At 53.4% G+C, this 22,665-nt stretch overlaps 1 protein-coding gene across 6 annotated transcripts in view; it reads left to right on the plus strand.

The window, feature by feature from the left end:
- Ryr1 (ryanodine receptor 1) overlaps positions 1-22,665 on the plus strand; it is a 121,632-nt gene that overhangs the window by 66,484 nt on the left and 32,483 nt on the right. For 3 of the 6 annotated variants that reach the window (XM_037199577.1, XM_037199566.1, XM_037199568.1), the window contains 22 exons: positions 163-401; positions 3,996-4,077; positions 4,553-4,683; positions 6,076-6,408; positions 6,627-6,867; positions 9,097-9,184; positions 9,332-9,424; positions 10,122-10,136; positions 11,370-11,540; positions 12,858-12,917; positions 13,227-13,364; positions 13,693-13,805; positions 13,947-14,043; positions 14,438-14,544; positions 16,573-16,624; positions 16,762-16,833; positions 18,033-18,132; positions 18,495-18,574; positions 18,697-18,773; positions 19,667-19,740; positions 20,428-20,445; positions 21,429-21,509. In XM_037199577.1, coding sequence (XP_037055472.1) covers positions 163-401; positions 3,996-4,077; positions 4,553-4,683; positions 6,076-6,408; positions 6,627-6,867; positions 9,097-9,184; positions 9,332-9,424; positions 10,122-10,136; positions 11,370-11,540; positions 12,858-12,917; positions 13,227-13,364; positions 13,693-13,805; positions 13,947-14,043; positions 14,438-14,544; positions 16,573-16,624; positions 16,762-16,833; positions 18,033-18,132; positions 18,495-18,574; positions 18,697-18,773; positions 19,667-19,740; positions 20,428-20,445; positions 21,429-21,509 — 2,462 coding nt within the window. The remainder of the gene's footprint in view (positions 1-162; positions 402-3,995; positions 4,078-4,552; positions 4,684-6,075; positions 6,409-6,626; positions 6,868-9,096; positions 9,185-9,331; positions 9,425-10,121; positions 10,137-11,369; positions 11,541-12,857; positions 12,918-13,226; positions 13,365-13,692; positions 13,806-13,946; positions 14,044-14,437; positions 14,545-16,572; positions 16,625-16,761; positions 16,834-18,032; positions 18,133-18,494; positions 18,575-18,696; positions 18,774-19,666; positions 19,741-20,427; positions 20,446-21,428; positions 21,510-22,665) is intronic. The other 3 variants (XM_037199573.1, XM_028859537.2, XM_028859538.2) reach the window with 3 other exon arrangements.

Raw genomic sequence — 22,665 nt, forward strand, 5'->3', positions numbered from 1 at the left:
TCCCCAAACCCAGGCCTCCTATACTGTCTGAACCCCAGCCTAGGTGACATGGTGAGGAGAGGAATGGAGGGGGGGCAGTTGAAGGGTGAGGGGGAGCGAAGGAAGAGAGAGGAGAGGGAGACGCTCTGCTTCTGCAGCTACAGCTCTGCACACCCCTCCTAGGACGGTGATGAAGTCCGGCCCCGAGATTGTGAAGGCTGGGCTCCGCTCCTTCTTCGAGAGTGCCTCCGAAGACATTGAGAAGATGGTGGAGAACCTGAGACTAGGCAAGGTGTCCCAGGCGCGCACGCAGGTCAAGGGCGTGGGCCAGAACCTCACCTACACCACGGTGGCCCTGCTGCCTGTCCTCACCACCCTCTTCCAGCACATCGCCCAGCACCAGTTCGGAGACGATGTCATCCGTAAGGACTCCGGACACCGAGGGCAAGGGGTGTGGGGTGGGGTGTCAGCTTCCCCCACAGAGCCCAGCCGAGGTGCGTGGGGGAGTCGTCAGGTGTTGGAACATATGCTTTCTTGCTATTGCCAAAGCACACAGCAGTAAAATGTCGGGGACAGAGGCATTAACCAAGATGTGAACTCCAACGCCACAGTGGTGTATACCGCCTCACCATCTCAGCACCCAAGAAGCTGAGGCAGGAGGTCTGCTGCAAGTGTGAGGGCAGCCTGGGCTAAGGCAAAAGGAAAACAAGGGCTGAGGATATGCAACTCAGTGGTAGATTACTGGGCTGGTGCCGAGCAAGGAAGAGCAAAGAAGACTCAGTGATAACTCTCCTAGAATTCACAATGAAAGGCCAAAAGCATGGCTCAGTGGTGGAGCCCTGCCTAGAACCCCCAGTGAGGGCTGGGGTGTGACTCAGTGGTAGAGCCCCTGCCTAGAATCCCCCAGTGAGAGGCTGGGGTGTGGTTCACTGATAGAGCCCCTGCCTAGAATCCCCCAGTGAGAGGCTGGGGTGTGGTTCACTGATAGAGCCCCTGCCTAGAATCCCCAGTGAGGTGCTGGGGTGTGGCTCAGTGGTGGAGCCCCTGCCTAGAATCCCCAGTGAGGTGCTGGGGTGTGGCTCAGTGGTGGAGCCCCTGCCTAGAATCCCCCAGTGAGGGGCTGGGGTGTGGCTCAGTGGTAGAGCCTCTGCCTAGAATCCCCAGTGAAGGGCTGGGGTGTGGCTCAGTGGTAGAGCCCCTGCCTAGAATCCCCAGTGAGGGGCTGGGGTGTGGCTCAGCCACTGATTTTTTTTTTTTTTTTTTTTTTTTTTTTTTTTTGCTTTTCAAGACAGGGTTTCTCTGTGTAGCTTTGGTACCTTTCCTGGAACTCACTCTGTAGCCCAGGCTGGCCTCGAACTCACAGAGATCCGCCTGTCTCTGCCTCCCGAGTGCCACCACCACCCGGCGTGACTCAGCCATTGAGTACTTGCCTAGAATACACAAGGTGCTGGGTTCCACCCCCAGCACCACACATACACCTGAAGTAGACAGATTCAGCCTCTTGCACCAGAGACCCAATGACCCTTAATCACTGTACCCCAAACAAGCTAGACGTTTCTTTCTCTTGAATGTAGCAGTCCCCAAAGTAGATCATAAATCCTAAGAGCAGAGGCTCAGGTTCATCCATCTCATTGCTCTGCCTTCTCTAAAATGGTGTCTTCCCTCATGGTGCAATATGACTCACCATGGCATCCTCCCAGGCCGGGGAAGAGGCGGAAAGCAATGAGGAGTTGCTGCAACTCCTCTAAGGAACAGTCTAGAAGTGGCCCCGCTAGTCAGAATGTCTCGCTGTGATGGACTATCTGGAAGAACCAGTTTTAGGTGGACAGATCTGTTTGGCTCCCACTCTCAGAGGTTTTAGTAATTGGTCACTTGGCTCCATTACTTTGGGTGGCATCATGGTGGCTGGAGCATGTAGCAGGCTGCTGACCTCATGAGAGCCAGGAATCAGAGACACTGAGATAAAGAGGCAGGGGAAAGACATATCCTCCAAATGACCTGTCCCCAAGGATCTACTTTCTTCAACGTGGCCCCGCCTTCCACAGTCTCCATCCAGCTATGGATCCACCAATGGCATGACTCGTTGGTGAGGCCAGAGCCCTTATGATCCAATGAGATCCCAAAAGTTTCATATCTGAACATCACTGCCTTGAGCCTGCAACATGTCCCTTATGGGACACTTCATGTCCAAACCATAGCAGGCCCTATTGCTTCTAGGGGGGGGGGGGACTGTGTGGGAGGGGTCTGCAGGGATTGTAGGGCATTAGAGACTATACTGGACTCAAATAAACTATACTGTTTATTTGAAATTAGAATCTTTTCTAGTTTGGGGTGGGGTTTTTTGACATGTGTTTATTTGTTTATTTATTTATTGTGTGTATATACGTGGTGTAAGCATGCCAATATGGTGCATGTGTGGAGGTCACAGGACCATCTGAAGGAGTTGTTTCCCTCCCTCCACCCTGTGGGTTCTGGGATCAAACCCAGGTTGTCAGGTTTGGCAGAAAGTACATTTACTCACTGAGCCATCCTGCTGGCCCTCGTTTTGTTTTGTTGGTTTTTGTTTTGTTTTTGTTTTTCAAGCCAGGGTTTCCCTGTGTAGCCCTGGCTGTCCTAGAACTCACTCTGTAGCCCAGGCTGGCCTCAAACTCACAGAGATCTGCCTGCCTCTGCCTCGCAAATGCTGAGATTAAAGGCCTGCATCACCATGCCTAGCCCAGGCCTTCAACTCTTGATCCTCCTGCCTCCACCTCCCAAGTGCTGAGATTACAGGCATGCACCCCCATACCCAGCTGTCCTTAAATTTTAAAAATTCATAACCCCAAAGGTTGAGGAGATGACGCAGTTGGAAAAGTGCTTGCCATTTAAGCGTGAGGACATGGGCTTGGGTCCCTTTTGTCCTCTGAAAAACCATGTGCAGTGGCATGCACCAGGAGTCTCAGTGCTGGGAAGACAGACAAGGGAACCCCTGTCTACACTAGCAGGATATGTGAGCTCCAGGGTCAGTGAGAGATCTTGCCTCAAAAAACAAGGTGAGCTGGGCCTGTAATCTCAACACTTGGGAGGCAGAGGCAGCTGGATCTCTGTGAGTTCAAGGCCAGCCAAGGCTTGATCTACATAGTGAGTTCCAATCCAGCTAAAGTTACATCGTGAGATCCTTTATTTTATATATGAATATATAAAATATATATATATGGAAAGAAATCAAGCAGTTGACTACTTTGACCTCTGACCTCCACATGCAGATACACATACTTGTATCACACAAATGCAAACACACAGAAGATGTGGATGCTGTGAAGCATTTCCATTGTATTTGGTTTTCTCTCTACCATCTTTTCTAAATCTTGACCCTCCCTGACCTCTTTTTGCCTCACGACATTTGTACAGTCAGCGAGGTTCTTACCTCGGCCCTCTGGGACGTAGAAGAGATCCAAGGAAAAATAAGCAAGTACCCTTTAGTAAGCACCTCCTGTGTCCTCTCTTCTAACTGCTTTTTAAGAATTAATCCATTTGAGGATGGGGCATAGTCCAGTGGTAGAGCACTTGGCTAGCATGTGTGAAGGTCAAGTTCCGTCCCCAACACCACAAATTTAAAAAAAAAAAAGGTAGCTGGGTGGGGTGGTGGCGCACGCCTTTAATCCCAGCACTTGGGAGGTAGAGCCAGGCAGATCTCTGTGAGTTCGAGGCCAGCCTGGGCTACAGAGTGAGCTCCAGGAAAGGCACAAAGCTACACAGAGAAACCCTGTCTCGAAAAACAAAAAAACAAAAAAACAAAAAAAAAAAAGGAACTCATCTGATCCTCGCACTATCCCATGTGGAAGTACTGTAAGGCCCCACTTTACAGATAGGGAACCTGAGGCTAAAACAGAATTGGTCTTGGCTGAACTACAAAGCATCAATGGCAGGGGGCTCTTCAGCTTCACCCCTTACCCACCGGCCACGCGGTGACAGGAAAGATGTTAAGAGGTGGCTGGCGGGGCCTCACCCAGTCCTCACTCTCCCTCCCTTCTCAGTGGATGACGTGCAAGTCTCCTGCTACCGAACGCTGTGCAGCATCTACTCTCTGGGAACCACCAGGAACCCCTACGTGGAGAAGTAAGAAAACTGGGACACGCCGTGAGGCTTAGACAGGCGTTGTGAGGCTATGGGGAAAGGAGGGGACATGTGAAGTGGGGTGGGGTGCAAAGCTGGAGATGTGACAGTCTTCACCTGCTGCTGTACCAGGGTAGCTGAAGTTCACGCCAGGAGCCACAAGAGGGCGCAGAGTAGAAAGGCCGGGTGCAGAAACAGGGGCTGTGGGATCTGGGAGAGAGTGGGAACCCGACACTTGCTGACTAAAGATGCCTGAGTGGCTTCTCTCTGGGGAGCAAGCTTGACCTGGTAGGAAATATGCAGAAACGGGGCGGCAGCATGCTGGGGATCACTAGAGGGGACCATTTCAGTCGGCATACAAGTCTTTGCAAGGCACGCGGCGAAGGGTGCACACAAGAGCTGCGCCAGAGAGGACCAGGAGGGGCGCTTGTGTGCGGGGCGGAGGGGCGCATGGAAGCTAACTCAGCCCTTCTTCCAGGCTGCGGCCAGCCCTGGGGGAATGCCTGGCCCGCCTGGCCGCAGCCATGCCAGTGGCCTTTCTGGAGCCTCAGCTGAATGAGTACAACGCCTGCTCCGTCTACACCACCAAGTCTCCTCGAGAGCGGGCCAGTGAGTTGTGTGGACCGGGGCAGCTTTCAGGGTCACATGAGGTCTGCCCTCAGGGGAGTGTTGCCCCTAAATCTGGGCTGTGAGGGCCTAAGAATTCTGCGGGATAGAAGTGTTGCATGGTCAGAGCTTGAGAGGCCCTGGCCATACTTAAGAGGCCATCCGAAGCCACTCCACTGGGAGAATTATGGGGTCAGAGATGAAACTCGGCACTGTGGGGTTCACTGTGGAGTTGGTGATATGAAGTTAGGGACATGGGTACTCCCCAGCATCCTTGAAGTTGGAGCGAGAGGGTTTTTCATTCACAGTGTCTGTGGAGTGCCACTTAGGGAGAAGCCACAGGTGAACATCCAGTCTTCACAGCCCTGGGGTTAGAGCCAGGTGTGGGTCTCAGAAAACACCCAAGCAGGAGACTTGTCCCTTACTCATCTGTGTCCCCAAACCCAGGCGTCATGGCACGAACTTGTATCCCCAGCACCTGGAAGGGAAGGGGCAGGAGGATCAGAAGTTCAAGGCCATCTTTACTCCTTAGTGAAAGTGGAGGCCAGCCTGGGCTCCATGAGATTCAGTTCCCCTCATCCTCCCCCGAAAAGGCCCATTTCCAGCTCATGGAAGGGAACAGAGAGTAGTGGATTTCAAGGGAGAAAATTGGAATGTAGAGCTCTGAGACGGGAAACTGGCAGAAGCCGGCTATGACGGCATAAGCCTCTCCTCTCTACACTCTGGAGGCCGAGGCGAGGGATGCTGAGTTTCAGGCCATCTTGGGTTACTTCACTATATCTTATCTCAAAAAAAAAAAAAAAAAAAAAAAAGCTGGAGTGGGGGGACATCAGGGTTGGAAAGTGCTTTTTGCAGCTTGCCACATAGCAGAGGTAAAGTCTGGGTGATTTAGGAGTGAGGGATTTTAGGGTTCAAGGCCTAACTGAGACCCTGTCTGGATTTAAAAACAAAACAAAACAAAAAAAAAAAAACCTGGGATTCTTGCTTCAGAAGTTCAGTGAGGAAGTTCCACATCATTCCAGGCATGGTGGCACACGCCCTTACTCCCAGTCCTCAGAAGGCAGAGGCAAAGCCAGCCTGTTCTATATAGTGAGTTCAAGGCCAGCCTGATCTACACAGTAAACAAGTTCCACGCCAGGAGTGCATTTTTGGATTGGGGCCAAATCTTGCATCTGATTGTGACTTCAGGGGTGAATCAGGTTTGGGGTATAAAGTACTTGGGGGCCAGTGGGTTTCAGTGGGAGAGTTGTGAAAAGAACCCCGAGGGTGAGATTGGAGGGATGGGGTCTTGGGGACCCTTTCAGATACAGGGTGACTCACTGGTGTCAGGCGGGTTGCAGAGCGGCAGGTCTGGGAGTGACAGTTGGCATACCCTGACCTATCCCTGCACCCCAGTCCTGGGGCTCCCCAACAGTGTGGAGGAGATGTGTCCTGACATCCCAGTGCTAGAGCGGCTCATGGCAGAAATCGGGGGGCTTGCCGAGTCCGGGGCACGCTACACGGAGATGCCACACGTCATCGAGATCACATTGCCTATGCTGTGCAGCTACCTGCCCCGCTGGTGGGAGCGGGGGCCTGAGGCACCCCCACCAGCCCTGCCTGCAGGGGCTCCCCCACCCTGCACGGCAGTCACCTCGGACCACCTCAACTCCCTGCTGGGGAACATCCTTCGAATCATCGTCAACAACCTGGGCATCGATGAGGCCTCGTGGATGAAGCGGCTGGCTGGTGGGTGTCCCCCCGGGAGCGGTGTGGGTGCCCCCCGGGAGCGGTGTGGGTGCCCCCCGGGAGCGGTGTGGGTGCCCCCCGGGAGCGGTGTGGGTGTCCCCCCCCCGGAGTGGGGCCCCTGGAATAGTGGGCTCCGAGAGGGAGTGGGTGGGGAACGAGGGTCGGGAGCTATGGCGGAGGTCGGAAGTCAGGTGTGGGTGACACCCGCCCTCCTGCAGTGTTCGCCCAGCCCATTGTGAGCCGGGCCAGGCCGGAGCTCCTGCGCTCCCACTTCATCCCTACCATCGGGCGACTGCGTAAGCGCGCAGGCAAGGTGGTGGCTGAGGAGGAGCAGCTGCGCCTGGAGGCCAAGGCAGAGGCTGAGGAGGGTGAGCTCCTAGTGCGGGACGAGTTCTCCGTGCTCTGCCGTGACCTGTACGCCCTCTACCCACTGCTCATCCGCTACGTGGACAACAACAGGTCAGCAAGGCCCCGTCCTGTCTCAGGCTTCCTCAGCTGCTGCGGACTCTTCCAGCCCCAGCCAGCTCTGTCCACCCCTCCCTCCCTCCCTCCTTCCCTCCCTCCCTCCCTCCCTCCCTCTGAGATGGGGGGATGCCGAGTGGGTAAAGTGGTAGGTCCTGAGTTTGAACCCCAGAATCTGTGTAAAGCGGACACAGCAGCACACATCTGTAATCCCTGTGCTCCTGTGGTGAGATGGGAGGTGGAGATGGGACAGTGTCTGGAAGCCTGGAGCCTGCCATGGTGGACAACAGAGAGACTGTCTCAAGCAAGGTAGCAAGGACCAGCACTTGAGTGGTCCCCTGACTTCATGTGCACGGTGGCAAGTGTCTATGTGTGTGCGTACACGTGTACACACACACACACACACACACACACACACACACAGCCTTCCTGGGTTTGTCCCCTCTGTTCCTTTACCCCATGAGAGTTACAGCATCCACTACAGGGAGACTACTATCCCCCGTTCCAGGACTGTGTCTATCTGTGTGTAAAACTAAGTGCCTGGCTTATGTAGCAAAGCCCAATGGCCAGGCTTTCCTCTGTAGAGAGAAGAAAGGAGCATAGATGGCATCTGGTTAGCCTAATAATCCCCCAAGAACACAGATAGGTCTTAACAAAAAGATGTGCGTAGATATCAGCCAGTGGGCAACTAACATCTTCCTAAAAACCAAAAGCACTAGTTAGATCACTTGAATGCCAAAAATCCATTTGGACTGGAAAAGACTGTAAGGTTGCCTTGGACTCTATATCTGCCAGGGGGCAGAAATGGGAAGTGGTGGTGTGCATTCTTTCTAAGTGTCATTCCAGATTTGGACTGCACTTGAACTGTGATCCATCACTACTCAATCCGCTATAAGTTATTTGTTGTTGCTGCTGTTTTGTTTGGTTTTTGTTTGTTTTTGAGATAGAGTCTCACTCTGTAGTCAGAATGAGAACATGCTAGACTGGCAAACTCACGGCAACCTCTCCTGACTCCACCTTCCAAGTTCAGCCATACATTTTGTAAGCAAAATTATGCTAATATCCAGTGACTCACTCTGGACCTAGAAACCTTCAGATTTAGACACAAAATTTTATCTAACGGAAACCTCCACTTCTAGCTTGGTTCTATCGGGTTTTGCTCCTTTTTGTCTAAGCAGAGTGGGCCCTTACACCCCCAGAACATTCTGCTGTCACAATCTCCTTTGGGTCACAGCAAAAGGCTTTACCAGCTCATCTGACCTCTCTCTCCTCTACCTCTCCCACTTTTTTTTTAAATCTTTAGGCTTAGAAGAGAATTGGGCTTTGGGGGTGGAATTCTGGTTAACACAGGGAAGAGAGGGTGCTGAGCAGAATACAGATCTACTAACTAAAGAAGCTGTGACAATTGTCACACCAGCCAGCCAACAGTGCTGGCCACGCAGCAGATGTGTGCCATGCTCCTTCCTAAAGGTTCTCTCTCTGTTGTCCAGCCTGGCTTGGACAACACGCTATCTACCCCTCCCCGCCCCCGCCCCCCCCCAGGCTGGCCTCAAACTCAGGGCTCAGCCTCCTGAAGCTGGGAATACAGGTGTGCTACCATGCCCATCTGTACAAGGATGCTCTATCCTTCCCCTAATACTGGACATACAGCTTGTTCACTATACACACAACAAAATAAAGCTTGTCTTAAAAAAGAAAGAAAGAAAGAAAGAAACAGCAATATGCTGCAACAGATACATGTATCGTCTCATCCACAGCATCTGTTAGCTACAGTTCATAGTGGTTAGAAAATTAAACAGAAATTTCCAAGCTAGGTATGGTGGTATATGCCTCAAGTAGCTGAGGCAGAAGGATTGCTGTGAGTTCCAAATCCTCCTGGACTGAATTAAAAAAAAAAAAAAAAAAAAAAAAAAAGCTGGCAGGACATGGTCGTATAAACCCTTAATCCCAGTACTCAGGAGGCAGATCTTTGTGATTTTGAGGCAAACCTAGACTACATAATGAGCCCCAGGCCAACCGGGACTTCAAAGTGAGATCCTGTCACCAAAAAGAAAAAAAAAAAAAGAAAAAGAAAAAAGAAAAGAAAAAGTCTGAAATTTTAATTTTTCACTGAACTGACCCCTTAAAACACCCCACCACTACCTTCCACCCCATCGAATGTCCCTCTGGGTGAACCTTTTCCCTGGGGATCCCTGCACATCTTACCCACTCCCTCCTGGACCTCAGGGCGCACTGGCTGACAGAGCCCAATCCCAACGCGGAGGAGCTGTTCAGGATGGTGGGCGAAATCTTCATCTACTGGTCCAAGTCCCACGTGAGTCCCCATCCAAGTGCGAGCCCCGACCCACGCCTCAAGTCCCCGCCCCATCACTGTCCTCTCCGTAAGCCCAGAAGCTGATGCCCACGGGCGGCGCCTTCTCCCAGTCTCGGAGTCTGAGCCCCACGCTGCTTCTCCCACCAGAACTTTAAGCGTGAGGAACAGAACTTTGTGGTCCAGAATGAGATCAACAACATGTCCTTCCTGACTGCAGACAATAAGAGCAAAATGGCCAAGGTGAGCGCTCGGCAGACCTGAGGACCGGATGGGGGTGGGGGTGGGGGGAGGTGGGGGGAGCTCTGCGGCCCCTCCTGACCCAGTCCTCTCCTGTTCCCGTAGTACCCCCCCTTTAGCTCTCAGGGCACACTTCTTCCCTCCCCCTTACACTCTTCCCCGCACCCTCCTCAGGTCCCTTCCCTCCCATCACACGCCTTTTCCTATCACCCTCCTCCTCCTGCCATCCTCCTCTTCCCCGACTCCCCTTTCTTTACCTCCATTCTCCTCCATCTCCCCATCTTCCTCATTTCTTTCTTCCCTCCTCTTCCTCTGCCTCCCTATACTCTCCCCTCCTCTCTCCCCTCCCCTCTTCCATCCCTCCCCCATCTTCTTACCGTCTGCGGCCTCTGTTTCCTCGCCCCTTCCCTCCCCACCCCCATCTCTTCCCATTTCTCCTCTCTCCCATGTCTTTCCTTCGCTCCCCATTACTCCACACCCTTCCTTTCTTTTCTCTCTTTTCACAACTGCCCTCTTCGGGGGTCACAAAGAACAGCACCCCCCAAGTCAAGGTCTGGACATTCTCAACTAAAGGGTGGGGTGGGTGGCGGGGAGGCGGGCGGCAGAGGAGCCAGGGTCCTGCTGGCTTGGAATTGGGTCTGGGGCGCTCTGTCGGGCTGGGGTAACCCTTCTTGTCTCTGTGTGCAACCCGTTGGAGCAGGCGGGAGACGTGCAGGTCAGCGCCACATCTGGAACCTTCTGCATGGATTTCGGCTAATTCCTTTTCCCACCAAAGCCCCACCCTCTCACACCCCGTGTTCCTGTCCCTACCGTCTGTCCTCGGCTCCTGGCCTCCGCCCCCCTTCCTCCCCTACCCCCTTCCTCCCCTACCGCCCGCTCCTTCCCCACTCTCAGCTTTGACAAGTTTGGACGAGTTGTGGAATTATTTCTTTCCTGGTTTTGGTGGTTTTTCTTTTCTTTCTTTCTTTCTTCCTTCCTTTCTTTCTTTCTTTCTTTTTTTTTTTTTTTTTTTTTTTTTTTTGGTTTTGTTACCAAAAAAAAAAAAAAAAAAAAAAAAAATCAACATGCATCGTGGGCTGAGTTCTAGGGGTGTGGAATGGGACAGCTGCATGGTTGGGGGGTAGCCCTGGCTGTGCACAGGTGTATGTTTTGGACTCTGGAATCCAATAGACATGGGTAGAACCCAGTGATGGTCGTGAGCTGTGTGACTCTCACCAAATGTCATCTTTTCGAGCCTCTGATGGCCCCAGGCCCAGGGCTCTTTAAAGACTCCTAAATGCTGCATGTGGGGACATGGGCAGTGTCTGTCACTTGGGCCATGCTCAGCATTGCCATGGATGGGGCTCTGGCCGCAGCTCGCCACTGGGACTTCTTGTTGGCATGACTGGAGTGGCCTTGGCCAGGAAGGGGTCTGCACCTGAGACTCCAGAACGTGGCTGTGGGACTCTGTGTTCTGTGTGTTGGCTCCCAGATCTTTCCAGATCTCTCTTGCATTGTCTGTCTTTTTGTGTCCTTGTCTGCCTCAGTCTTCTGATGTCTCCCCCTTTCTTCCAACTTATCTTGTCTCTTGGGCCTCTTTGTGGGCCCACATCTTTGTTTTATTCTTGGAAACTTGGTTTGGGGCAGTGTGAAGTGTGGGGTAGAGCATGGTAGACACGGGACTCTGGAATTTTCTTAGAGAGGATCACCAGAGCTTGAAAACTTGGGGAGACATACAAGGGATCTAGCTAGAAGTGGGGAACACAGGCTCCGGATGGGGTGAGGAGGTAATGGTCAGGGCTCTGGCACAAGGTGAGTGAGGTCAGGATGGAAATAAACATGTACTCTGATGTTAGGGAGGGTTGCTGGCCATACAGGTTAGGAGCCGGGTTGTGTAAAATGGCTGTAGGTTGGGGCTGGGGCAGAGGGGTGGGGACTTGGACAAGCACTGAGCCCTTTGTCCCCACAGTCAGGTGGCTCGGACCAGGAACGCACCAAGAAGAAGCGCCGGGGGGACCGGTACTCGGTGCAGACATCTTTGATCGTGGCCACACTCAAGAAGATGTTGCCAATCGGACTAAACATGTGTGCTCCCACCGACCAGGACCTCATTGTGTTGGCCAAGGCCCGCTATGCCCTGGTGCTTGCTCAGCCCCTCCCAGCACCCCGCCCTGACCCTAGGACCCCAGTGAACCCCTAGAAACCAAGGAGCTTCTCAGAATCCTACTGTAGGGCTCCCCAAAGCCCTGCAGGACCCCAAACTTTTACCACACCCTCTAGGATGCTCTGAGCCTTGCCCCAGGATGCCAAGGACACATTTTAACTCTCAAATGCAACCAGAGAATAAGCTCCAATAAGCTCTGTCAGGACCCACTGGCCTCTCCCCCACAGCCATGTTATAACCACTGAGACCCTGATCTCCCCAAGACCGGGAGTCTCTGAACTCTCCATCAAGATGCCCCCCAAATCCCCCGAGACTCACTGAACTCCTTATAACTCCCCACATGCCCTCATGACTGAAGGTCTGTGACCCCATGGGACCCCTGGCTCACCTCCTTTTGTCTTCAGGTCTCTGCCGACACCCAGTGAACCTTTATGATTCAAAGCACTGCCTCCCAGAATCCCTAATGTCCCCTTCCCCAGAACCACCATTCCCAACCTCTGAGGTTCCAAAGGGTCCTAAGGATCAACTAACCCAGCTCTTAGAACTTCTTAATCCAGCTGGGACCCCAAAACACCTCCATAAGGCCCACATCTCCCATACATAGAATGGCAAGATAATACTTCCTTTCAGCCTCAGCACCCCTAAGAAGCCCTCTAGGATTCTGCCCCAAGACCCCTCTAAGCACTGGACAGCTTCCTACCCTGCTAGGGTCCTGAGGGTGCTTGAATTGTCCCATGAATTGCAGCGACCCCTTTCCTGGGACTCCAGAGGCCGTTCTCAACCTTACCCTCCTTGCCCAGCCCCTCCCAGTATCCCCCCTGACCCTAGGACCCTAGGACCCTACAGAGTCCTCCAGAGCCCCCACGGCCCTCACTTTGAGCCTTGAGGTCCCTCTTCACCCAGCTAACTCTTCGTGTGGCCCTGTGTAGCCAGATGTTTGATTGACCTTCCCAACTTCCTATAACCTCTGCTGACCTTGCCAGTTTCCCTCACAGCCCCCTCCACCCATCACCTCCCCGACCCTCCAGAACTCCCCATCCTACTCGCCCCTGAAAAGTCCCTGCTGTTTGATTTTTAATGGTGTGCCCTGTCACACACACCCTAGGCTCACTAATCCCTTCTGTCCCTTCAAGCCTGTGGCTCTCCCTAGACATCTGTCCATGGCCCACAGTCATGTTCTTCTGGTTTTTCCCAAGTCATACCCCTCAGGTCCTGGGTGTCAGAAGCGGGAGGGCTATGGGTTATGGAGAGGGTGAGGCCTCCAGAGTGACCCCGTGGGCCTTGTCTTCCCAGAAAGACACAGATGAGGAGGTCCGTGAATTCCTTCAAAACAACCTCAACCTTCAGGGAAAGGTATGTCCTTTACAGGAGGTGTGTGAAGTACCAGGCCTGGAAGAGGGACCTTTTTTTTGTTGTTGTTTTAAATTACATTTATGTATTTAGTGTGTGTCTTGGCAAGCATGTAGAAGTCAGAGGACAACTTGCAGGAATCAATTCTCTCCTGCCACGTGGGTCCCAGGGATTGAACTCAGAACTTCAGGCTTGGCAGCGAGGGCCCTGACCCATTCATCCATCTTGCCAGCTCTGAAGACAGGAGGGACCTTGGTTCTCGGGCAGCCAGCCAGGGAGGTGCCTTCACGCGAGCGTCCTTATTCCCCGCAGGTCGAAGGCTCCCCATCTCTTCGCTGGCAGATGGCACTGTACCGCGGCGTCCCAGGTCGTGAGGAAGATGCCGATGACCCCGAGAAAATTGTGCGTCGAGTCCAGGAAGTGTCCGCTGTGCTCTATCACCTGGACCAGGTGGGCGCCTTTTGTGGCTGAGTCTGTTGGGCGGGGCCTGGTCTTCGGACTGTGGGCGGGGCCTGCTGGTGATGGGCGGGACTAGGAATGGAGCCTTGTGTGTAAGAGGAGATGGGTGGGTCTGGGGACAAGTGTGACCAAGCATTGGGGCTAGGCTGGGACCTCCTGAAGAAGCCTTGGGTCTGTCGGTGGAGGAGCCCACGTGTTCCGTTGACCCTGCTCCACTCTGCGTAGACTTAAGCACACATGGGCAGCTTCCACTCAGGGTTGGGTGGGACCTGGGCCAGTGCCATGATCCGAGGACATGACATACTGTCCCACCCTCCAGACGGAGCATCCTTACAAGTCCAAGAAGGCGGTGTGGCATAAACTCTTGTCCAAGCAGCGCCGGAGGGCAGTGGTAGCCTGCTTCCGCATGACACCCCTGTACAACCTGCCCACGTAAGGCCTCCAGGGAGGAGAGCGCCAGGAACCCGGAGAAAGGAAGGGGGGTCGGGAGGATGGAGTGCCAATAAGGCTGAGGATGGTAGATGTGAGGGGCGTGGGGGAGACTCAGTGGCCTGGAGACCTTTGCCTTTACAGGCACCGAGCATGTAACATGTTCTTGGAGAGCTACAAGGCCTCCTGGATCCTGACTGAAGACCACAGTTTTGAGGACCGCATGATAGATGACCTATCAGTGAGCTGGGGACTGCCTGGGGATGTGGGACAGGGCTGGGTGGGGCTAGGGGAACCTCAATATAGAAAACCCTGGGGGCTGGAGAGATGGCTCAGCAGTTAAGAGCACTGGTCCTTCTTCCAAAGGACCCAGGTTCAATTCCCAGCACCCACGTGGCAGCTCACACATGTCTGTAACTCCAGTTCCAGGGGATCTGGCATCCTTGAATAGACATACATGCAGGCAAAACACCAATGCACATTTAAAAAAAAAAAAAGAAAAAAGAAAAGAAAAGAAATGAGACCCCTTAGGCTTAATTTGGGAAAAGAGAGAAAAATCTAGTCCAGCAAGGCTATGGGAGGAGACTGAAGGGGACCCCCAAAGCCACCCTCCAGCCCTCACCCGATCCCTCCAGAAAGCTGGGGAGCAGGAGGAAGAGGAGGAAGAAGTGGAAGAGAAGAAGCCGGACCCCCTACACCAGCTGGTCCTCCACTTCAGCCGCACTGCTCTGACTGAGAAGAGGTGAGGACTCCTCCCTGCCGGAGACACCCCCAGATCTGTAACAACAAACCAACAGCAGCCGACCTTCAGTTTTTAGAATTAGATTGATTCATTCATTGTGTGTGCATATACGCATATATGTGCACGGTGCTCATGTGGAGGTCAGAGGACAACTTGAAGGAGCTTCTTCTTTTCTTCCACCATGTGTGGGTCCAAGTAATCAAACTCAGCCTTCCTTGGCAGCAAGCTCCTTCACCCTCTGAACCATCTTACTGGCCCCCAATCATCGGACCTTTTAGCCTCACATCGTATACAGTATACAACTACTGTCTACAATTGCACAGGCTGAACATCTTGTCTGAGAGGCCCACGGGAGATACCACATGGGTTTGTTAGAAGAACGTGTCTTACATAAACCACATCTGGGCTGGAGGTGTAGATTAACAGTAGCATGCTTGCTTGACATGCACAAGGCCCTGGGTTCAACCCCCAGAGCTGAAACAAAGCAGACAGGCAGGGGCTGCACAGGGTGACAGACAAGGACCCCCACTCTTTCTAATTTTCTGTGCTGTCAGTCTTAGCTTGAGTCTTATGGTCTATGAGTTTCTTGCATGTCACTGCAAACATCGTACTTGACAGAAACAGCTTAAGAGGAGGAGAGATTTATTTCTTGGTTTGCTCTTGTTTTTTGAAGGACGTTTTGTGGACCATAACCACACCCGTTCATGCATACTTCATGTCTGCTCTCACAGGCCGAAAGACTCTTATGACCCGAAAGGCCTAGAGTATTTGCTGTTTTCCTGTCCCACTGCCCCCCCCCGCCTTGAGACAAGGTCTCACTGTGTATCCCATCTGGAACTCGCTCTGTAGACCAGGCTGGCCTGGAACTCACAGAGATCCTCCCGCCTCTGCCTCCAGAGTGCTGGGATTAAAGGTGTGCGCCACCACTGCCCGGCTTGGTTTTGTTCTTTTTGAGACAGTCTCACTGTGAATCTGATGATTGTCTTGCTTCAGCCTCCTGAGTACTAGGATTGCAAGCTTGGGATCCATCTGAATACCATTTCGAACAATTTATTTTGGTTTCTAGTTTCAATGGACTTTGGTCCATCATGGCTGGGAATGGGTAGCATGGAGTGGGAGTGGGTAGCAGAGGCTGTCACATGTTACATGGTGACCACATGCCAGGCAGGAGGAAGGGAGAGCCTTCCCTCTCCCCGCCCCCAGCAAGACCTTTAACCATTTTCTCCCTGGTAAGCTTGTGCACATAGCTCATGGGTCAAGATTCTGACATGCACCTATCATAGCCGCAAGGGACATAGGGAAGCCGAGTGTCTTGTTTCCCATCTGTGGGAGACTCGTGGCTCTAAAGTTAGTTTATGTAGGCTGAATCCCCGTGCAAGCTGTGCAACCTTGGCCAATCAAGACTTTTTGTGACTCAGTTTCCATATCTGTAAAATGGGACTGGTAATGTATCTACCCGATAGGACCACTGTGAAGGAAGTCAGTTCATATATGGAGAACACCTGCCGGCTTTCTAAAGTAATAGATATGGAATGGGTGGCCTCAAGCTGAGCATGGTGCTACCCACATGTAATCCCAGAACTCAGAAAAATAAGGCAAAAGCATTGAAGGCCAGCCTGGCTACATTTCCAGAATCTGCCACAAACAAAACAAAAGGCTGGGGGTGTAGTTCAGTTGGTAGATCAATTTCCCAGCACCATGAAAACCAGGCATGGTGGTGCACACGTGGGACCCCAGGACTCAGAAGGTACAGGTGCCATGGTGAGAAGCTCGGGGTCATTTCAACTACATGTTGAGTTTGAGGCTAGTCTGGGCTACATGAGACCTTATCTCAATTAAGAAAAGGAAAGGAAGAGGCAGAGGCAGGCAGAGCTCTGTGAGTTCACGGCCAGCCTGGGCTACAGAGTGAGCTCCAGGACAGGCTCCAAAGCTACATGGAGAGGCCCTGTCTTGAAAAAAAAAAAGAAAAGGAAAGAAAACAGTTGGGAGGTGTCGCCACTGGGTCTGTCTCCCTGCTTCCTTCCGCAGCAAACTGGATGAGGATTACCTGTACATGGCATATGCCGACATCATGGCAAAGGTGAGCCCTGCCTCTGCTCTGGGGAGTGTTACCTTCTCCCTGGATGCAGTGCTGCCCCCACCCCAGCACTGAGAGGGCCAGTGGGGGGCAGGCACCCCCTTTGCTCACGCTCACCATCAGCTGATGCTGCTTCACAGAGTTGCCACCTGGAGGAGGGCGGGGAAAATGGCGAAGAAGGTGAAGAGGAGGGATCGGAAGTGTCCTTTGAGGTAGGTGGGATGGGGGATCCTGGAGGAAGGGTTGGGAACTCTTGATTCCCGTTCATCCAACCTGTGACCAGAGAGCTATACCTGGGCACACAGTGGCAACAAAGTTAGACCTCAGGGTGAAAGACACAGGAGCCAAACATTAACGATACAGGATATTCACAGTGGTGTAGGGAGGAATGGGTAGAGGGTGGGCCTGGGATGTGGCCAACTGGGGGGTTGCGGTATACAGCAGCCCAAACACAGTGTCTCCCCAGCTTGGTGGGAGAGTATCAGAGAGGGATCTCAGAGAAGAAACTAGCTAAGCAGGATAAGAGCAACCAACAGCCACCCACGGTATCCAACACCTGTGATCCCAGCATTCGGGAGGATGAGTCAGAAGAATCATGAGTTCCAGCCCTACCTAGAATAATGGCTTTAAGAAAGGAGGGGGGAAGCTATTTAGAGCTGGACAGATGGCTCAGTGGTTAAGAGCACTTGCTGATCTTCCAGAGGCCCTGAGTTCAGTTCCTAACACTCACATGGCAGCTCACAAGCTACTGTAATTCCAGTTCCAGGGGAATCTTATGCCCTCTTCTGGACTCTGTGGGTACTCCATGCATTACACATACACAGAAAATAAATATCTTTTAAATTTTTATTTAAAAATGAAATTCAAAAGCATAGTGATTTATGTTGTAATAACAGCACTTGGAAGGCTGAGTGGAGGGAGGATCATCAAAAGTTCCAGGCCAATACAGGGCTACACTATAAGACCTTTGTCAAAACCAAATCTGTAATTGGGTCTGAAGCGAGATGTAGCAGGGGGTAAATGGGAGGTTGTGATGGACATTAAGTGGTATTTCAAGATGTCTGAGACAATGCTGTGACATGGATGCATTTATGATTCATCTTGGCGGCAAAAAGGCGGGTTCTGACGACCCTCCCCAGCAGAAGGCATGCCGGGTTTCCCTCAGAGAGCGGTGCACAGGAACGTGGGCTTTTCACGTGCATGCTCACACACGGCTTAGGCTCCAGCCACTGACCTGCCTGAGGGCCCTGGACCTGAGCCAGGTCCAGGAGATAAGCAGGATGTAAGCCCCTTGGGGGATGAAGAGTGGCAGGTGTGGCTGGAGCTGGGGAGACAGACAGGGAGGAGGAGGGGGTCCTGGGGACCCAGGCTAGGGCTACCGAGCACTGAAACCCGCCCCACCCCACCCCAGGAGAAGGAGATGGAGAAGCAGAGGCTCCTGTATCAACAATCACGACTGCATAACCGGGGTGCCGCTGAGATGGTACTGCAGATGATCAGTGCCTGCAAAGGTGCCGTCTGTGCCCCCCAACCCCAGGCAGTCCCCCGTCCCCTGGGAGCACACCCACCACATCGTCCTGGGTGCCGACCTGCTGGCTCCGGCCACCTCTGCATGCCTCCGACCTGCATACACACTCCAGCTCTTGCAAATTCTTCTCACATGCCTGCCTTTCATTCTCCCTTCCGCCCTTTGGTCACACACACACAAACACACACACACACACACACACACACACACACACACACACACGTCTGTGCATATACTTCATCTCCTCCCTTCATTTGGGGGGGGTGGAGCCCTCAGACTCAGCACACCACTTATGTTATTTTACTTTATTTTTTATTTACTTTGCCTCATCTCCACCGCCTCCAGGAGAGACAGGTGCCATGGTGTCCTCCACGCTGAAGCTGGGCATCTCCATCCTCAACGGAGGGAACGCCGAAGTACAGCAGGTAACAGACACACAGGATCCTGGGAGGAAGGCTAAGGGTGTGGGTCGGGGGTGGGTGTGGATGGGCGCTCCTGAGTGGCTCCCAGGTCTCCCCCACCCCATCTCCTGCTGCTTCCACTGCAGAAAATGCTGGATTACCTGAAGGACAAGAAGGAAGTGGGATTCTTCCAGAGCATCCAGGCGCTAATGCAGACATGCAGGTGGGCCCCACGTCTGTCTTGAAGGTCTGTCCTACTGGGGAGGCTGTGTCCTCCTGCCCTGGGCTACTCCGGCTTTACTTAGGCTTACACAGAGAAGCGCAAAGTCTAGAGAGCTGACTAGAGGAATCCAGGTGGAGGGCAGAACGTCACAGCTTGTGAGGATGAGTTAGGTTGGCGCTGGACCTTGGTGCCAGAGTACCTACCTAGGCTGTGCAAGGCCAGCCGGGCTTCCTCCTCCAGCGTGGAGGGCAGGGTGGAAGATATGATGCATGCCTGGGACCTCAGCGCTCAGAAAGCAGGAGAATTACAGAGACTGTAAGGAGAGCCTGAGCTCCAGGAGACCCTGTCTCAAAAAAGGAACGGGGGGGCGGGGTAGTAATATTGGTTCGACGGTCAGAACCAGGAGGTTATCGACAGTTCCAGGGGGTCGCAGCAGGGTGCTCGGGCACTCTTGGATAACTATACTGTGTGGCTCCTCTGTCTCCTGTCTTTCCTCACTTCTTGCCGTCAGCTGATTTTTTTTTCTACCCTCTGTAGGTTTTGCTAACTGGTGTTTCCGCTTCTTCATGAGTTCAGCTTGCATACTGGACTTACCTCTCTTCACAGGGCCAGGGTGGAGGAGGCTGAAGGAAGAGGGTGGGGTGGGGGCACAGATGGAGGGCAGGAGGAGGGTAGGGTCCAGGCAGGGGGTAGACAGGGTGAAGGGTGGGATGGAAGATCTGCAGAAGGCGAGGGGGGTGGCCGGGACACAGCTTGCACCTGCTCTCGGATGTCGCTTGCCCTCTGATCCGTTACTGCTGGTCCTCCATGGCTCTTCAGCCACAGTGGGGGCTGCCGGGCCCTGGCTAAGACAGAAACCAGACCCTCATCACCTCAACCATCTCTTTCCTCAGTGTCCTCGACCTCAATGCCTTCGAGAGGCAGAACAAGGCAGAGGGGCTGGGCATGGTGAACGAGGATGGAACTGGTGAGACCTTCTTCTGGGTGCCCCTCTCCCTGGGACAAAACCTTCCTCAGGATCCCCCCCATCCACTGGCACTGCCCAGCCCACAGTCCCGGGCCTCCGAGGCACCCCCCATTCCCAAGAGTTCCCTCGGGTTCCCCCAGGGTTGTGATCCCCAGTCCTGAGGACCCCCTCCGTCCCTCCAGGGTCTCCCTTCCCATGGGATCCACCCCTGGGTGTCCTTCTGTCTGGTGTTACCTCACCCACCACGTGCCCCAAGTCTCACTCTGGTTGCTGTTCATTAATGTCCCTAATCCGGTTAATCGAGTCTTCTCTTTGCTGTGTTTTGACGTGTCTAACTTTCCACCCTGACCTCTGCCTCCTGCCTATCTTGGGTCCTCTCTCCCTCTCTCTCTCTCTCTCTCTCCCCTCTCTCTCTCCCCCCCTCTCTCCTCCCCTCTCTCTCCCTCCCTCCCTCTCTCTCCCCCCTCTCCCCCCCCCTCCCTCCCCCTCCCTCCCCTGGCCTTCCCCTCGCTCCTCTCCCATGCTAACCCACTCCCTCCTGTCTCCTTATGGCTGTCTTTCTCTCTGCGTGTCTCTGTGTGTCTGTCGTTGTTCCCATCTGTGTCGCTGTACTTCTGTCTGTCTCTGTCTCTGTCTCTTTTTCCTCTTTTCTCCTGCTTCCTCCTCCCATCCTGTTGGCTGCCCCAGTCATCAATCGCCAAAACGGTAATTCCCCCGCCATCCATTGCTGTGCTGCGCCCACCCTCCCCTTCTAACCCCCGATGCCCCCTGGGGCTGAGGATCTGGGACAGTCAGGGAGGTCAGGGTGGTGGACCCTTCAGTGAATCCTACTGAGAAGGTTGAGGTCCCCCGAGGGGCCGGTGACACTGTGAATAAGTCTTTTATCCAACACAAGCCTCAGTTTCCCGTGTGTAACACAGAAGTTAGAAAAGACAGTCAGTCAAGGTCCCTTTTCAGCTGGATATTTTGGGGCTTCCAGACCCAGATTCCCAGCCCAGGGTGGGACGGACCCTCCCCCATACCCACCCTCTCCGCGCTGTGCGTCCCAACCCCAGGCGGTGGTCAGCGTTTGCGGGAGGCAAGCACTCTAATTGGTGCCGCGCGTGCCCTCTGCGCCTGCTCTGATTGGCCCATTCCCGATCCAGTTCTTACAGCCCACCACGATTGGTTTCTTTCAGATGTCTATTCTGATTGGACCATTTGATACACCTCCCTCGGCTTCTCCTGGGTTGGCTGCTTTTGGGGCTTGGGGCCAGTTGGTTGGCTTTCAATCCCCGTCTCCTCCCAGCCCAATCCCCCCCACCCTGCTCAGAGCCTTGTGTGCAAGTGACCCCAACTCCTGTAATCCATTAACCCCTGCAGCCCCAGCTCAGGGTTATACCAGCTTCGGAATGTCTGCTGGGTCGCTCCTTGATGTCACACAAGTGGTGGCATTGGAGGGACACTGGTGTACAAAGACACTTGAGGCTCCCAGCTTCATGACCCAGGGCTCCTCGGGCCTCCATCTGCGGAGCTCACTGGCTGGTGTCTTGGATGGCCCTCATAGTGTCTTTGAAGTGGTGGCCACTCCTCCCAGCACCCCATACATTGTGCATGCGTGTGCAGTGTGTGCATGGTTGTGTGCATGTGTGTGCTGTGTCCTGACGCACCTGACCCCTCCTGGGCCCCGCCCCTGTCCTTCCACCCAGGAGAGAAGGTCATGGCAGATGACGAATTCACGCAAGACCTGTTCCGCTTCCTGCAGCTCCTCTGCGAAGGGCATAACAATGGTGAGGAGGGTGGGCTGGGTGGAGAGGACACTGAGGTGTGGGGGCTTCCAAAAGCTGCCTGAGCTGGTCTCCGACCCCTCCCCCGACCCTCCCCTCCCCCTCCTCTCCCCTCCCCCCTCCCCCTCCCCCGACCCCATGATGACTTCCCCAGCCATGCTGGCCTTGTCCAGCCTCAAGTCTCTCTACCTTCCTCTACTCTCAGAAGAAGCGCAGTGTGTGAGGATCAGGGGTTCAAGGTCACCTTAGTTACAAGGCTAGCCTGAGCTACATGAGATCCTGTTCCAAAGAAACAAACAACAATAACAAATTCCTCTGAGTTCTGAAATTTCTGGACTCAAACCACTTAGCTTCATCTTCGCTTCCTCTGGCCAGTCCAACTCCCCAAAGGCAATCTGCCAAAATCCAGTTTGGCCAGAAGTCAGTTTACCCAAATGGGCAATTTGTCACACTCCGTTTTCCCACAGGCATTTGGCAGCCCTCACTGGGGGATGGATTCCAGTACTCAGACGAACGCATTGCTCGGTGTTTAAAAATGAGTCTATCCAATTTATTCATTTGTTTATCACATAAAACATTTTCCCAGAAGATGTACAGACTCTTTCTTAACAGAAGCAAGAATTTTCACAAGCTCTGTCTTCACTGTGCCAATTTGACAAAATCCAGGGCGAGCAGCCTGTTAACTAAACACGGCGTTGATGGAAAAATAGAACTCCATGCGGCTCAAACAGCTCACGCTAAAGGAACAGTTGAGCTGGATGGCAAAGGCCTGTAATCTCAGGGCTCCGGCAGCCTGGCCGGAGGGTGATGAGCTCAAAGCCACCTCGGCTGCAAAGAGAAACTTTATCTCCCAAACCAAAAACAAAGAGCAGCCTAAATCCCGAACAACCTTCCCACAGGCCATTTCCCATTACAAATGTGTGTCACACAGTAATGTGTGCAACGCTCCCAGTGCAGAGGAAACCATAGACTACACAGAGGGCGAGTATATATGTGTGCGTGCGTGCGTGCATGCGTGCGTGCATGTGTCTGTCTGTCTGTCTCTCTGTGTGTATGTGTATCTATATGCCTGTGTGAGTGTGTGATGCATGTCTGTATGTGTGTGACTGTGTGTCTGTCTGTGGGACTGTGTGGTGCATGTCTGTATGTGTGTGACAGT

Source organism: Peromyscus leucopus, chromosome 1 (genome assembly GCF_004664715.2).
Source record: "Peromyscus leucopus breed LL Stock chromosome 1, UCI_PerLeu_2.1, whole genome shotgun sequence".
NCBI lineage: Eukaryota > Metazoa > Chordata > Mammalia > Rodentia > Cricetidae > Peromyscus > Peromyscus leucopus.